The sequence below is a fragment of the Pongo abelii genome, chromosome 10, assembly GCF_028885655.2.
Source record: "Pongo abelii isolate AG06213 chromosome 10, NHGRI_mPonAbe1-v2.0_pri, whole genome shotgun sequence".
Lineage (NCBI taxonomy): Eukaryota > Metazoa > Chordata > Mammalia > Primates > Hominidae > Pongo > Pongo abelii.
The window spans coordinates 107,947,629-107,964,159 of record NC_071995.2 but is presented as its reverse complement, the minus strand read 5'-3'; the positions used below and the strand labels follow the sequence as shown (position 1 = coordinate 107,964,159).

Genomic DNA, 16,531 nt, shown 5'->3' with positions numbered 1-16,531 from the left:
ACTTGGGAGGCTGAGGCCAGAAGATTGCTTGAACCCAGGAGTTCAGGCCCAGTCTAGGCAATATCTCTTTAAAAAATGGTGTGTATATATATGTATATTTTTATGTACACACATAGGAATTTAAATGGCAGTCAAAAGAACATTTAATTCACTTTACAAAAGTCTGTCCTAGAACATAGTTGGGAAAGTATTTCCCTAAGTGAACCAATCTGAGGACTGCATTATAGTCAACCACAGCAGTGCACAACTTATCCCAAATATGGCCATATGGCCAGGTGTGGTGGCTCACGCCTGTAATCCCAGTACTTTGGGAGGTTAAGGCGGGCAGATCACTTGAAGTCAGGAGTTCGAGACCAGCCTGGCCAATATGGCGACGCCTTGTCTCTATCAAAAATCCAACATGGCCACTGAATGGATTAAACTTGGAGGTTCACTCTCCTTCTTAGGTGAGTGAAAAACCAAGATTCAAAGGCTAACACATTTAACATAACACTCAGAGGGGGCTACCCCAACCCAGAATGACATGGGAGAGCAAGGCAAGACCGCCTCCAAATGCCATCTTAATCTACAAATTGATGGCCCAAGCAGCCTGCTTCTGCTTTGACTTAGACCCCCATGGCACAGGCCAGCCTTACATTTCCGGATCTGGAGTCAGTCACTTCTTTGTAGAGGCTGATGTCCAGGTAGTAGCCCGACTCATTGGTGATGAACAGGCGGATGGGAATGGCACTGCCGGTGGTGGTCTGGCGGATGTTGATCTTGACCTCAGCCTGCAGCACGCGGAGTTTCCACAACCGGCTGCCGTAGCGCATAACCATGTAGCGCACGGACTCCTCGATCTGCCCCAAAACACAGCAATTCCAGTTTCAGGGCCAAGACATCCCAAGGACATTTGCAATAGCACCGATACTAATAAGGGGATGAGATATACTGACTGCAAAAACGCCTGGGACATAGTTTGTATCCAACAAAAAGTATTAACTAATAACAAGCAACGGCTCTTGCTAAGCATTTAAAACTCTTTACCTCATTTTGCCCTCGTAAATACTCAAGAGAGGCGAGCTTTCCTAATCCCTCATTGACAGAGAAGGAAACTGAGGCTGATAAGTGACTGAGCTAGTACTGCTACGTTACACTATCTTTACATGGCTTTGACTCAAGCCATTGCACTGCTTCCTTCTGGAACTACGTGAACTAGTGAGGTCAGAGCATCCACATGGGTCCCCTGAATCCCCCAGATACCAAACGGATGTACCAGGACTTCTCTTTTTAATAATACTATTGTATTAATTATTTTTAATAATATATATTATTAAATAATAAAAGAAAATATATTTATATATTTTAATATTTTATTAATGCATCAATATTAATATTAATTTTATTAATAATCTTAATATTATTTTATTTTTTAATTTTTAAAATTTTTAGTAGAGATGGGGTCTCTCCATGTTGCCCAGGCTTGTCTCAAATTCCTGGGCTCAAGCAATCTACCCACCTCAGCCTCCCAAAGTACTGGGATTACAAGCGGGGCTTCTTTCATTTCAGAATCACCACCACAAAAGTCTGTCTGCTCGTGAAGAGCTACCTGACAGGGAACACTCAGCCACAGACCTCACAGTCTCACGTCTCTCCCCACCCACATGCAGTCCCCAGTGCAGCCTGGAACCAGGGAAAGGACAAAATTTTGTTTTGAAAGACGTTTTGAGCATGCTTGTCATCCTTAAAGTAAAGCATTCCCAAGTGCCATCAGGGCATGGCTAAAACATAGCTCTAGAATTGAATAGCAGAAGGTTTGCTCTCCTCCTGCAGCAACTGAGGCTCAAATACGCATGGTTTCATCCTGGAACCCAGGTCTTGAGTGGCAGGAGACAATACCCCAAAGCAACATGGCTCAGAGGGTGAACCCAGAGCCCGGTGAGAGCCCCCCTGCAAACGCGAGACCTTGAAGGGGTCCATGATGACAGTGGGCACGAAGTTGAGGAAGATGTGGTTGCAGTCGGTTCGCACGCTGGTGTTATTGAACGCCACCTCCAGCTCATCCATGGCCTCCAGGAGCAGCCGCTCACCCTCGTTCTGCAGGTATTCGAAGGAGGCTTCCTGCCAAAGGGTGGGAGGGACAGCTGCTCAGGCCAGGGGTGCAGGCCCACTCCCAGCTGGCTGGAAACCCAGCCCCAAAGAGGCAGAGACAGGAGGAAAACATTCCCCTCCTCCAAAAAGTGTGCCAGGCAAGAACAGCAGAGCCCTGCCTCTCAGAGGCGAAGGGACTGCAAAGCTGTTGAGTGTATTGACATGTGTCCTATTTTCTGCATTCTGACACTTTGACACCTGGGGCCTTGCTGACCCTGGATCGTACCTGGGGATACAAACCACCTGCCCTAATCACCCAGGGCCAGATTCCTGAGAACCAGAGACAGCTTCTATATCCCAGGGTCTGCTGAGATGATTCACAGCCAATCCTAAACCTGTTTACTCAGCCTCACTTTTTTCTTCTCCAGGAAACCACAATCAAGGCTGTCGCCCATGTCTTCCATGTCTTCCCCTCCGTCCCTCTGCTGCCTGACCAACCCCAGAGCCTCCCCATGTGGCCCCGTGGCAGGGAGAGTTCCTTCTTCTTGGGAACTATGAGTACACTGTCTTTTTGATGGCAGTTGTCTCCTGATCTATTGGCCTCACCATACCTCAACAATAATAAAACCTATTAAAACAGCTTGGCCAGGAACAGTGGCTCACGCCTATAATCCCAGCACTTTGGGAGGGCGAGATGGGTGGATCATTTGAGGTCAGGAGTTCAAGACCAGCCTGGCCAACATGGTGAAACTCCGTCTCTACTAAAAATACAAAAATTAGCTGGGCATGGTGGTGGGCGCCTATAATCCCAGCTACTTGGGAAGCTGATGCAGGAGAATCACTTGAACCCGGGAGGCAGAGGTGGTAGTGAGCCAAGATCACGCCACTGCACTCCAGCCTGGGTGACAAGAGCAAAACTCTGTATCAAAAAAAATAAAAATTAAAATAAAACATCTAGTTGACAGGTAGCAAAAAACTGCAGTTAGCTTAATATCCATCAATAGGGCCAGGCGTGGTGGTTCACGCCTGTAATCCGAGCACTTTGGGAGGCCAAGGCGGGCGGATCACCTGAGGTCGGGAGTTTCAGACCAGCCTGACCAACATGGAGAAACCCCGTCTCTACTAAAAATACAAAATTAGCCAGGCATGGTGGGGTGTGCCTGTAGTCCCAGCTACTCAGAAGGCTGAGGCAGGAGAACTGCTTGAACCCCGGGGTGTGGCGGTTGCAGTGAGCTGAGATCGTGCCGTTGCACTCCAGCCTGGGCAACAAGAGCAAAATTCCATCTCAAAAATATATATATATATAATAATTATATATACATTTATATAAATATATATTTATATAAATACATATAATATATATTATATATTATATATTATATATATAATAATATATACGTATCCATCAATAGGGGATTAGTAAAAAAAAAAAAATTATACACGGTACATCCGTGCAAGGAAATAATATGTGGTGGACCATTCTTTATTAACAATGAAAGAAGTCCACAAGTAACTGACCAATTAAAGAATAATATATTCAAATGATCTGTCCACTCTGAGCTCTTATCTGCAACTTATGCCTACAACTCTAGGTTTCAGGGACGGAATTGTGTCTAGAAACAGTCAACAACTGAGCTGGCCCCTCAGTGACAGGATTCTCGGTCCTTGCGCTAGGTTCTTAAAAACAGTTTTCAGTCTTATTTAAAATTTTCACAATATAATCATGGATTACTTCTGCTTTTTTTTTTTTTTTTTTTTTTGGTGATAGGCTCTCGCTCTATCCCCCAGGCTGAAGTACAATGGCTCCATCTCAGCTCACTGCAACCTCTGCCTCCCAGGTTCAAGCGATTCTCATGCCTCAGCCTCCTGAGTAGCTGGAATTACAAGTGTACGCCACCATGCCCAGGTAATTTTTGTATTTTTAGTAGACACAGGGTTTCACCATGTGGGCCAGGCTGGTTTTGAACCCCTGACCTCAAGTGATCTGCCCACCTCAGCCTCCCAAAGTACTGGGATTACAGGCATGGGTCACTGCGCCCGGCCATGGATTACTTTTCTAAATGCAAGAAACAATGGAAAATGATCACTCAGTCAGAAAATATAAGAAATTCCCTGAACAAACCAGTATTTTTCTATCCTGGATATTTTCTTCTCATGTGCAGAGACCCACATAATACGAGAAACAGATCCAAGTGCCACCAGCCTGGACATGATCACAGGCCACTTTGCTGTCCGCCTCCTGCCCTGGACTGGAGCATCGCAAGGGCAGGACCCTGGGTGTTGGCGTACTCTCCATCCCCAGCATGCAGCCCAGGACCCAACACAGAGCAGGAGTGTAAGGAAGGGAGGGCCAGGTTCTGAGAGAGGAAGAAATGCTCTGCGATGTCTTACCTTTGTAATCAGGTCGGAGTGCCTGATGATGGCGCGGATGAAGAACCTATGGTCCGTCACTTCCACCCCTTCCTTCACCTTGGCAGCACCCAGGTAAAGGTGCATCTTGTGGTTGGCACAGGGCACGGCGGTCAGATCGAAGTTACGCATCCGGTTGAGTTCCAGCTGGAAGGCCAGAGCAGGTTCCAAGTGACGGTAAATGCGATCTTCTGCAAACTGTAGGCAGACCAGAGAGAGAAGACAGACACATACACACACAGCTTGACGATGGAGCTGTGTCCCTGCTTGGTCCACGCCCTACTCTGCAGACCCCTGGTGTCCATGGGTTTGGCACTCAGGAATGCAGCATTCATGATGTCCCCTAATTGTAAGCTACCCCCAGGGCTCCAGATATTTGGGGTTTTGCTAAGATCTGAGGAGAGCTATGGGCATTGCAAGCCTGGTTTGCTGGGTACAGCGCTGGCTGCTGGGGGAACCTAGCTAGTCCCTATCACCTGCCAGCATGACCAGGCTGTTCTCCATCTGTCACAGCCTATGGCAATTCTCATGAAGCCACTAACCCCTGGTTTCTTGGTGGAAATTGGTCCCCGAAAAGAAAGCAACTGACAGTACTGGAAACTAAACAGAAAAAAAAAAAAAATGAAGACTTTAAGAAAAAGATGTGTCTTAGCTAGAAAAATAAAGCTTTGGATAAATTAAAATGCAAAATGCTGAATTTGGTGGGGTCTTGAATCAGTGCGGGGAATAAACCTACCTGTTCTATAACAGGGATCGGTAAACGTTTTCTTAAATGGCCAGAGAGTAAATGTTTTAGGCTGATGGATCATACGGGCTCTGTCACAACTACTCAATTCTGCTACTGTTAGAGTGAAAGCCAGAGTAGACAATGTGGAATCCAATGGGTGTGGCTGTGTTCCAATAAAACTTTATTCGTAAAAACAGGCAGCTGGTCTGCAAGTGAGTTTGCCAACCACTGTTCTAGATGAGCATAAGAAAAACAGTTTGGAAAAAATGTCTTACTGAGTACATCAGCAAGTACTGAAAATTATTCAAGCAAGACAGAAACCTGTAGTGAGGCTGAAAGGGCAAGATTCTCAGGTCTGAGTGCCATGCAGGGAACAGAGGGCTCTCAATGGAAATACAATCCCAGAGGAAGACTGCAGTCTACACAAAAGTTGCTACATTCTTGAATATGGGGATGCCTTAAGGACTGCAGACTATATTCTTCATGAATATCAAAGATGCCAGGGAGCTGGGAGGCACGGTGGCATGTGCCTATAGTCCCAGCTACTGGGGAGGCTGAAGCAGGAGGATCACTTAAGCCATAAGTTCGAGTCCAGCCTGGGCTAGAGTGCAGTGGCATCATCTTGGCTCACTGAAACCTCTACTTCCCAGGTTCAAGCAATCCTCCCACCTCAGCCTCCCAAGTAGCTGGGACCACAGGCTTGTACCACAGTGCCAGGCTGATTTTTTAATTTTTTTGTAGAGACAGGGTCTCACTATATAACCCAGGCTGGTCTAGAACTCCTGAGCTCAAGCAAACCTCCTGCCTCAGCCTCCCAAAGTGCTAGGATTACCGGCGTGAGCCACCACACCCGGCCCCATCCCATCTCTTAAAAAATAAAAAAAGATGCCAGAGAAGAGAAAACATCATTACTTTTGGCCATACCTCATCTCTTGCTCTGAATGTGAAAAACTTGGGAAATTCTTTCTGCAAAAAGAAATCCACACACAAGACAATTAAATCAAGCAAGACGCATTGAAATATGTACATCCTTATTTAGTGATTGTAAACGATTACATTCACTTCTAGAATGAATCATTTGGAAATCCTTCTCTTTTCTAATGATCTCTTTCACCCAAATCTACAAAATAAATATCAGATAAATGGCACACACCAAGGCTTGGAGAATGGAAAAGACTCATAAAGATGAACTGTGAACTAACCTCTTGGGCAATCAAGAATGTGATTCGTCGGAGTCCATAATCCACAAGGATATTTTTCTGCATTAAAAACCAAAGACACAATAGAATATTATTTGGCCATAAAAAGAACTGAAGTATTGCTGCATGTTACCACACAGATGAACCTGTAAACATTATGCTAAGTGGAAGATGTCAATCATGAGACCTCCTGTGGTCTGATTCCATTTATAGGAAACGTCCAGAATAAGCAAATCTACAGAGAGAGAAAGTAGATTAGTGGTTGCCTAGGGCTGTGGCGGGGAGAGGGTTTTTGGGTCAGGGACAGACTGCTGACAGGTACAGGGTTTTTCTATGGAGTGATGAGAATGTTCTAAAATTGATTCTGGTGATGGTTGTGCAACCTGGTGAATATACTAAAAATATATTAAATTGTACACTTTTTTTCTTATTTCTTCTAAAAAAAAAAAAAACAGGATACATGTGCAGAACGTGCAGGCTTGTTACATAGGTATATATGTGCCATGGTGGTTTGCTGCACCTACCGACCTGTCCTCTAAGTTCCCTCCGCTTGGCCCCCACCCCCCGACAGGCCCCGGTGTGTGTTGTTCCCCTCCCTGTGCCCATGTGTTCTCAATGTTCAGCTCCCACTTATGAGTGAGCACATGAGGTGTTTGGTTTTCTGTTCCTGTGTTAGTTTGCTGAGGATGATGGCTTCCAGCTTCATCCATGTCCCTGCAAAGGACATGATCTCATTCCTTATGGCTGCAAAATTACACACTTTAAATGGGTGAATTGTGTAGTATGTCAATGATGTCTTAATAAATCTGTTATTAAAAAGATAATTTAAAAATATCACATTGTATACTGTAAATATATATCATTTTTTTTGAGACATGGTCTCGCTCTGTCCCCCAGGCTGAAATACAATGGCATCACAGGCTTACAGAGCAACCTGCTGTTACTGGCACACTTGGTCATCAATGTAAGTAGCCATTTTAAAACTGCCAGTTTCTGGATTATTCCAACAAAAACATTCCCAGAAAATCTCCAAACTATTTATTGGGTGCGCCCTCTGTACCTGGGACTGGCTAAGCCATGTATATACTTTGTCATTGAATCATTGCAACACCGTGAGTGAGAGAAATGCTGTCCCCATGTTCAGCCACATCTGCCCAAGGTCGCCAGCTACAAGGCGAGCAGAGCTAGAGTGGGAAGCCAGGTCTGTGGCTCTGAAGTACTCAGCAGGTCTGCCTCCCCAAGGGCTGCCTCGACGAGCCCAGCCCCTCCTCCTTCTCCAAGAACCCCCACCAAAACCAGAGGCATGCCCAGAGTACCTTGGACTGTACAAACGTCCGTAAAATCGGCACCAGTGCCTCATCCTCCAGGTGGTCTGCACACTGGATGGACACATTCAGAATGTGGATGGGCTCTTCTCTGAGGCTCTGAGAGGGAGAAGCAAGGGGTAGGGCTGGAAAGCCTGGGGGCCACGGCCCACCCACTCCCCAGGTTGCTCCCTGGGCTGAGACGCTTACCTTGCAGTCATCCTCGGAGTACAGGGAGGTGCGGGCCTCGCTGAAGAGGGGGGTGTCTTTGGGCACGTTGGCAAAGCAAGAGATGACTTCATCAAAATTTCTGGGGGTGCGGGTAGAGAGGGAGGGCTGAGGGGCTGCTGACCCATGGGGATGAGGTCAAGCTTCTAAGCCAGGCATCAGGGAACGCCAGACCCTCCCAATTTCCCAGCCAACACCCTTTGATCTTATCCAACTCTACAGAGCTCAGGAGGTTCCCTGTCTACTTTGTCCAGAGCACCCCTGATGGGGTCCTTCCCAAAAGGGAAGAATGAACCTAAGTGATCTGTGATCAGGAATACATGGAAGGACTCCAACGCTTTCAGGCATCAGCTGGGCTTGAGATCAACTCTTGGCTCCCATTTTTACTGTCTGGGAGATCCTAGAAACCTCACCTCACCCCGAGTCAAAGAAAGGTAATAAGAGTAATCCGTATGCCTCATGAGGCTGTTGTGAAAATTCCACAAGATACTCCAAGCACAAAACAGAACACACAGTGAAAGGCTGAAAAAAGACCGTAACAGTAACTATTGAGAGCTAATATTTAGTCACTATGTTATCTGCATACTAATTATACTTTAAATATGTTATTTCACATATATTATCTCATTTAATTCTCATGGCGCACCTATGAAGTGGGTCCTTTATTGTTCCCATTTTACAGATGAGAAAACGAAGGTACGGAGAGGTTAAAATATTTTGCTCAGTCTCTTAGTTAGAAAGCACAGAGCCAGAATTCAAACCAGGCAAGCTGACACGCAGGCTCATACTCTTGGCTACAATGCTTTTATTATTCTGTTGTTATTGGTGTGCTGTGCCAGGCAAGCTGACATGCAGGCTCACACTCTTGGCTACAATGCTATTATTATTCTGTTGTTATTGACGTGCTGTGTCATGTGTCTGGGTCTCTCCCACCCCATCTGTCCAGTGAATTCGCGGGGGGGATTCAAGGGAAGCCTGCCCAGCCCCCATGCTCAGGGTGTTGGAGACTGGGCCGTGCTGGGTACCTGGTGAAGTCCTCGAATCTCCTGAAGGCTACCATGGCTCCCATGCGCTGGCACAGTGGGGAGAAGCCGCTGTCCATGAAGAGCTCTGTGCTGTGCCTCAGCAGGTCAGGGTTGGTGATACTGATGGGCACAGTCATCCTGTAGGGTGATGGCAAGTGGGGGATGAGGCAGCTGCTTGCAGACCCAACTCTACGAGCTGCTCCTGCTCCTGAAGCTTCAGTGAGCTGGACCAGATTTAGAGCTCTTCCAAATGGGTGCTTAAAATGGGCAGGGGATGAGACAATGGCTGGGGCCAGGGCCTGAGGAGGGTCTCATCTGATCCCTCAGGACCTGGTGAAGAGTAAGAGCTCAACAAGTATAGGAATCAATGATTCATGCATGAGAGTCCAGTCTCAACACAGTCCCGAGGGCAGCCCCAAGTGCTGAACTTGACCACAGAGAAGAAACACTCCCACCATCAATTTCTCCTGGAGAAATCCACCAGCCCCAGGCAGCTGGTGAGGGAGTCAGGCTTGGTCCTGATGGACACTCCAGTCCTCTGCTCCCTCTAATCCCTCCCGCTCCATCAAACTTGCCCTTGGGACAAAGTCAGCAGCCTTCTGGAGTTTAGATGATGATGCTCCCAGAACTGGCTGCTCATCAGCAGCAAATCTCAATGGGCCACCTGAGGTTGTTAGAATTGGGCCTTGGAATCAGGTATGGGAGGGGTAATCAAATGGTGTGCAGGAAGTCAACACAGCAGGCTCCCCACTGCTCTTCTGAGAAAGGAGACCTGCTTGCTTGCAAGGACAGCTCTTGGCTGGCCTCTGGGAACTTGGACTTGGGGAAGGTTCCTATCATTCCCTGAAGGTGACAAGGGTGGCTCACTGCACCTCAACTGTTTGCACAGTGTGGTTTATGCTGAACACCTGCTTTCTTCTGCAAGCCTGAGATTTTGATGCAGGGCAGAGGGCGATGTGACCAGCCACCAATCCCTGGTGCGGAGCTGGAAGACAACCCTTCACTTGTGTTGTCACAACTCCTTGCTGGGGGAATGAAGTGCACCCTGCGTGAATCCACTGGGAGAGGACCCTGGCAGTGTACCTGCTTTCCTCTGGACTTCACCCTGATGCCTTCTGCCTTGGCTAACTGCTTGGTATCCTTGCTCCCTAATAAGTCAGAGCTATGAGCATGACTACGTCCTGAGACCTGTGAGTTCTCCTAGGTGATGATCAAACCTGGGGGTGCTTTTGGGGACCCTGACACAGGTGTGTGCATTCCTGTTGGGTGCTCTGAAATCACGATCGTGGCCCCTCTGCTCCCCGACGGCTCAATCCAGGGGTCACAAACTTGCAGTGGCAGTGTGGCTGAATGCTGCTCACAGAATGACTTTGGTCCATGCAGCATTTTAATAACATACATGAATTAACATGTGTTCATGTATTCATTTAACATGAATTGCCTGCCCCCATTGAAAAATGGAAGGACTTCAGGTTAAAAAAAAAAAATAGATTTCCTGCTTCTGCTGGAAAAAAACATGGAGAAGTCTGGTTGTGATGGTCAGTTTCCTGCAGGGCAACAGTGGGCAGAGCTAAGACAGCAGCCCCATCACAGGGGGATGTAGCCAGTTCCCACCCAGTGCAGAGGTCCGGGTCCAGGCTGCAGCTGGCACAAAGCCCTGCCAACCTCTCATCTGACCTTCCCTTGGGTCTTGGTGACCTAAAGCACCATGTGCCTGGCTCTACACACACAAGTGTTGAGGGCCAAGCCAGGCCATCTTGGGGGTAGACTTTATTCCTCATGGCCCGTTACAGAGGCATTAAAGGGCTGGTTGGTGGGGGCAGCCACAGGCAAGGTCTCTTCACAGGCCCAGAGTACATTTCTGGCACTGACAGCAATCATGAGAATCTTAGATGGCCAGGAATCCCCCAGGGTCCTCAATGTCTCTCTGGGTCAAAAAAGGACCCTGTGCCCATACTGAAAATCACAACCAATAACCTGGATATACATGTAGATCATAAGGCATGACCCACAGCCCTCAGGAGAGCCGCCCTTCCCTTCCTAACAGGGCTGACTTGCTGAGACAATAAGATCAAAAGAGAAGGCCAGGCACAGGGGCTCGCGCCTATAATATCAGCACTTTGGGAGGCCGAGGCAGGAGGATCACTTGAGCCCAGGAGTTCAAGACCAACCTGGGCCACATAGTGAGACCTCCCATCTCTGCAAAAAAATATTTTTAAAGAATTAGCCAGGTGTGGTGGCACAAGCCTGTGGTCCCAGCTACACAGGGAGCTGAGGTGGGAGAATCACTTGAGCCCAGGAGTTCAAGGCTGTAGTGAGCTATGATCATGCCACTGCACTCTAGCCTGGGTGACAGAACTAGACTCTGTCTCTAAACAACCAAACAAAAAAATCAAAAGAGAAAAGAATTCCTTCTCAGGAGTAGACAGCTACAAAATATCTCACACCACCACTGCTCTCCAAATCCCCAGAATGACCCCAGGCTGCAAGCAGTCAGTCCCCTTTCCCTCAATGGGGTAAAATGTCACAATCCTATTTTTGGAAATAAGAAGGGTAAAAATAAATAACTAGGAAAGGCAGTGCCTCCTGGGGAAGCCCCCTTTTCTTCATCCAAAACATAGCAGCATCTTTCTTCTTAAAACCAACAGGAAAAGAAAGTTATTTTAAAAATCCCAAGAGGCCAGAAAAATCCCTGCTTTACCAAAGCATGAACCCTATTGCCTGTACAGATCTGATCAACCAAACTCCCAAATCACAATGACATCAATGCAGCCGTAGGCAAGGCCTTGGGCACCCCCATAAGAACTAAAACCAGAGGGGCGAGGGAGCGTGAGAGAGAACACTTCGAATCCCAAAGAGACATAATTACTTTAAGAGAAGGTATCGCACTCTATCTGACCTAAGTGGTATTAATACTTTGGGTCCTGAAACAAGATGGACTGAAAAAAAGACTGTGAGTGAGGAACTCAGACACATCAGATATTCTTAGGTGAGCCAGGCATGGTGGCTCCTGTAATCCCATCACTTTGGGAGGCTGAGGTGGACAGATCATTTGAGGTCAGGAGTTCCAGACCAACCTGGTCAACACAGTGAAACCCCACCTCCACCAAAAATACAAAAAAAAGTAGTGGGGCTTGGTGGTGCATGTCTGTGGTCCCAGCTACTCGGGAGGCTGAGGCAGGAGAATCGCTTGAACCCAGGAGGCGTAGGCTGCAGTGAGCTGAGATTGCGCCATTGCACTCCAGCCTGGGTGACAGAGTGAGACTCCGTTTCAAAAAAATCAAAAAAAGATATTCTCAGGTGAGAACACTGAGGGTATCTACTGAACTATAGCTCTTGGACAGCAGATTACAGTGGACACAGACAGGACAGTGTGTGTGCCCCCACACCTGGCTCAGAGGGCCCCTGAATGCTGTGGAAAGGACTTGGAGGTAAGAGTATGGCCTGCACAAGCAGCTCAGCCTAGCTCAGGTGACGGCCCAGGGCTCCCATCTGTAAAATGAGGATGAGAACATATTTTTGGCCTATAGAGGATAAGAGGTGAATAAAATAATAGTGTGGGCTGGGCATGGTGGCTCACGCCTGTAATCCCAGCACTTTGGGAGGCCGAGGCAGGTGGATCATCTGAGATCAGGCGTTCAAGGCCAGCCTGGCTGACATGATGAAACCCCATCTCTACTAAAAATATAAAAATTAGCCAAGCATGGTGGTGCGCGCCTGTAGTCCCAGCTACTCGGGAGGCTGAGGCAGGAGAATCGCTTGAATCTGGGAGCTGGGATTGTGCCACTGCACTCCAGCTTGGGCAACAGAGCGAGACTCCATCTCAAAATAAATAAATAAATAAAAGAGTGTGGGAGCACTGAGCAGAGCACCCAGGCCAATGGCATGCCACTAGATGGTAATGACAGCATTAGTCATGATCATCCCCGGGATCACTCACAGTCAACAACTTTCTTTGTGCCAGGAACTTTCTAAAATGCTACATGTGCCTTATCTCATGACTCTTCCCAATGGCTTGGGTGGCATTGTCTACTAGAACTTTCTATCATGACAGAATGTTCTAGAACTCCACTGTCAAATAATATAGCAGCCATGAGCCACATGGTATGACTGAGAAGCTGAATTTTTTTTTTTTTTTTTTTCAGACAGAGTCTCGCTCTGTCACCCAGGCTGGAGTACAGTGGCATAATCTCGGCTCACTGCAACCTCTGCCTCCCAGGTTTAAGCGACTCTCGTCTCTCAGCCTCCCAAGTAACCTGGGATTACAGGGGTGTGCCACCACGCCTGGCAAATTTTTATATTTTTAGTAGAGACGGGGTTTCACCAAGTTGGCCAGGCTGGTGTCAAACTCCAGGCCTCAAGTTCCTGATCTGCCCCCTTCAGCCCTCTGAAGTGCTAGGATTACAGGTGTGGGCCACCATGGCTGGCTCATTTGCATTTTTTGTTTTTTCTTTTTTTTTTTTTGGGACAGACTCTTGCTCTGTCGCCCAGGCTGGCGTGTAGTGGCGCAATCTCAGCTCACTGCAACCTCTGCCTCCCGGGTTCAAGCAGTTCTCCCTCAGCCTCCCGGGTAGCTGGAATTACCAGTGCACACCACCATGCCAGGCTAATTTTTGTATTTTTTTTTAGTAGAGATAGGGTTTCACCATGTTGGCCAGGCTGGTCTTGAACTCCTGACCTTGTGATCCACCCACCTTGGCGTCCCAAAGTGCTGAGATTACAGGTGTGAGCCACTACTGTGCCTGGCTTTTTTTTTGTTTTTTTGAGACGGAGTCTCGCTTCTTCTCCCAGGCTGGAGTGCAGTGGGGCAATCTCGGCTCACTGACTCACTCCGCCTCCCGGGTTCAAGTGATCCTCCTGCCTCAGCCTCCCCAGTAGCTGGGATTACAGGGATGTGCCACCACGCCCGGCTAATTTTTGTATTTTAAGTAGAGATGGGGTTTCACCATGTTGGCCACGCTGGTCTGGAACTCCTGACCTCAAGTGATCTGCCCGCCTCGGCCTCCCAAAGTGCTGGGATTACAGGCGTAAGCCACCGCGCCCGGCCCATGTGCATTGATTTTAATGTAAATAGGCACACATGGCTACTGTACTGAACAGTGCAGGTGTAGGAGGTGGGCATTGCATTATCACCACGTTAGAGCGGAGAAAATGGCGCTGCAGGGAGCTCCCACAGGGGAAGTGCTTATTGCTGATGTCTCCCCAGCAGCATGCCCAAACACACTTGCCAGGTCCTTCCAGAGACAGGACGACAGAGGTCAGGAAGAACAGAAACACAGGCCGTCCCTGGGTGTGTCCCACTCCATACCGGTTTGGGTGGGAGGAGGGCAGCATGAACTGGAATTCTACCACACAGGTACCGTCCGGGAGCTGCCGGTGCTGCAGGCTGTTTAACTCATAGGCGATGTAGCCCCTCCGCACGTAAACCTGACAAGGCAGAAGCACACGGACATTCTCTCAGGGGGCACTGCAGAGTGTCTTCAAAAGCTGAGGGCGCTCACGGGGAACGGGTACCAGAAATGACCTCTAAAAGATCTATCTGTAAGCAGGCCGGGTGCAGTGGCTCAGGCCTGCAATTCCAGCATTTTGGAAGGCCAGGGCAGGTAGGTCACTCGAACCCAGGAGTTCGAGACCAGTCTGGGCAACATGGCAAATCCCCACGTCTACTAAAAATACAAAAACTAGCCAGGTGTGGTGGCAGGCACCTGTAGTCCCATCTACTCGGGAGGCTGAGGTGGGAGGATTGCTTGAGCACAGGATGTTGAGGCTGCAATGAGCTATGATAGCACCACTGCACTTCAGCCTGGGCAACAGAGAAAAATCCTTCCTCAATTAAAAAAAAAAAAAGATTTCTAAGCAGCAGTTAAGAGCAAATTTGCTCATATTTCAGAATGTTACTAGTTACACAAAATCCACTCTAAACTCCAGAGCAGGGGTTGATAAACTTCTGTAAGAGATAGGTAGTAAATATTTTAGGCTTTCTGGGACATATCATCTTGGCTGCAACTACTCAATTCTGCTGTTAGCACGGAAGTAGCTGTGGACAACAGGTAAATGAATGGGTGTGGCTGCGTTCTTCTTTTTTTTTTTCTTTTTTTTTTTTGAGACGGAGTTTTGTTCTTGTCGCCCAGGCTGGAGTGCAATGGCGTGATCTCAGCTCACCACAACCTCCTCCTCCCAGGTTCAAGCAATTCTCCTGCCTCAGCCTCCTGAGTAGCTGGGATTATAGGCATGCGCCACCACGCCCAGCTAATTTTGTATTTTTAGTAGAGACGGGGTTTCTCCATGTTGGTCAGGCTGGTCTCGAACTCCCGACCTCAGGTGATCCGCCCGCCTTGGACTCCCAAAGTGCTGGGATTACAAGCATGAGCCACCGCACTTGGCCGCAGTCTGATAAAACTTTACAGAAACAGGTGGTGGGCCAAATATGGTCCATGGTCTACAGTTTATCAAACCCTGCTTTAGAGCAGTGCTGTCCAACAGAAATATAACACAAGCTGTGTATGTAACTTTATTTTATTTATTTACTTTTGAGACAGGGTCTCACTCCATCACCCAGGCTGGAGTACGGTGGTGAGATCATAACCCACTGCAGCCTTGAACTCCTGAGCTCAAAGGATCCTCCCACTTCAGCCTCCCAAGTAGCTGGGACTACAGGCACCACCACACCTGGCTAATTTTTTTTTTTTTTTTTTTTTTTTTGGTAAAGACAGGATCTTGCTATGTTGCCCAGGCCGGTCTGCAACTCCTGAGTTCAGTGATTCTCCCACCTCAGCCTCCTAAAGTGCTGGGATTACAGGCATGAGCCACCTCACCTGGCCTATAATTTTAAATTTTCTAGTAACCACTTAGAAAAAAGATAAAAAATAATTTTAATAATATATTTTATTTCACCCCAAATATGCAAATATTATCATTTCAACATGTAATCAATATAAGAAATTATTGAGATGGTTTACATTCTTTTCTCCATACAGTACTACATCTTTGGAATGGAGTGTGTATTTTCCACTTAGAGCACAGCTCGATTCAGACTGGATGCAGTTCAGGTGCTCACTAATCACACGTGGCTGGTGGCTGCCATAGTGGACAATGCGGTTCTGGAGTTTAAACACTGGAAACTTTTCAACTGAACAGGAAATGCGGGAACTGGGCAGCAGGAGCTAATACAGCAATTAGCAGACATAATTGCTTTCCATTAAAAGACTTGCCCTTGGCCAGCACTGGAGAACTTGAATTTGGGGAAGGTTAACAGCATTCCCTGTCAAGAATGGGGTCAGGCATGGTGGCACACGCCTATAATCCCAGCACTCTGGGGAGCCAAGGCAGGTGGATCACGTGAGCCCAGGATTTCCAGGCCAGCGTGGATGACATGGCAAAACCCCATTTCTACTAAAAATACAAAAATTAGCTGGGCGTGGTGGAAAAACAAAACAAATAAACAAAAAAACCCAAAAGCATCCTAGAAAAATCTAATTGACACAAATAGCATTTAGCACTTTAAAAAGTAACTATAAGTCAAGCATGGTGGCATGCACCTGTAGTCCCAGCTACTGGGGAGGCTGAGGC

At 47.6% G+C, this 16,531-nt stretch overlaps 1 protein-coding gene across 3 annotated transcripts in view; it reads right to left on the bottom strand.

The window, feature by feature from the left end:
• Positions 1 to 16,531, bottom strand: part of ACACB (acetyl-CoA carboxylase beta) — a 157,720-nt gene that overhangs the window by 26,360 nt on the left and 114,829 nt on the right. For all 3 annotated transcript variants that reach the window (XM_024257188.3, XM_063711885.1, XM_054528185.2), the window contains 9 exons: positions 14,271 to 14,389; positions 8,963 to 9,100; positions 7,920 to 8,019; positions 7,722 to 7,829; positions 6,409 to 6,465; positions 6,131 to 6,172; positions 4,462 to 4,677; positions 1,945 to 2,100; positions 636 to 839 (listed from right to left, as the gene is read on the bottom strand). In XM_024257188.3, the coding sequence (XP_024112956.2) occupies positions 636 to 839; positions 1,945 to 2,100; positions 4,462 to 4,677; positions 6,131 to 6,172; positions 6,409 to 6,465; positions 7,722 to 7,829; positions 7,920 to 8,019; positions 8,963 to 9,100; positions 14,271 to 14,389 (1,140 nt within the window). The remainder of the gene's footprint in view (positions 1 to 635; positions 840 to 1,944; positions 2,101 to 4,461; positions 4,678 to 6,130; positions 6,173 to 6,408; positions 6,466 to 7,721; positions 7,830 to 7,919; positions 8,020 to 8,962; positions 9,101 to 14,270; positions 14,390 to 16,531) is intronic.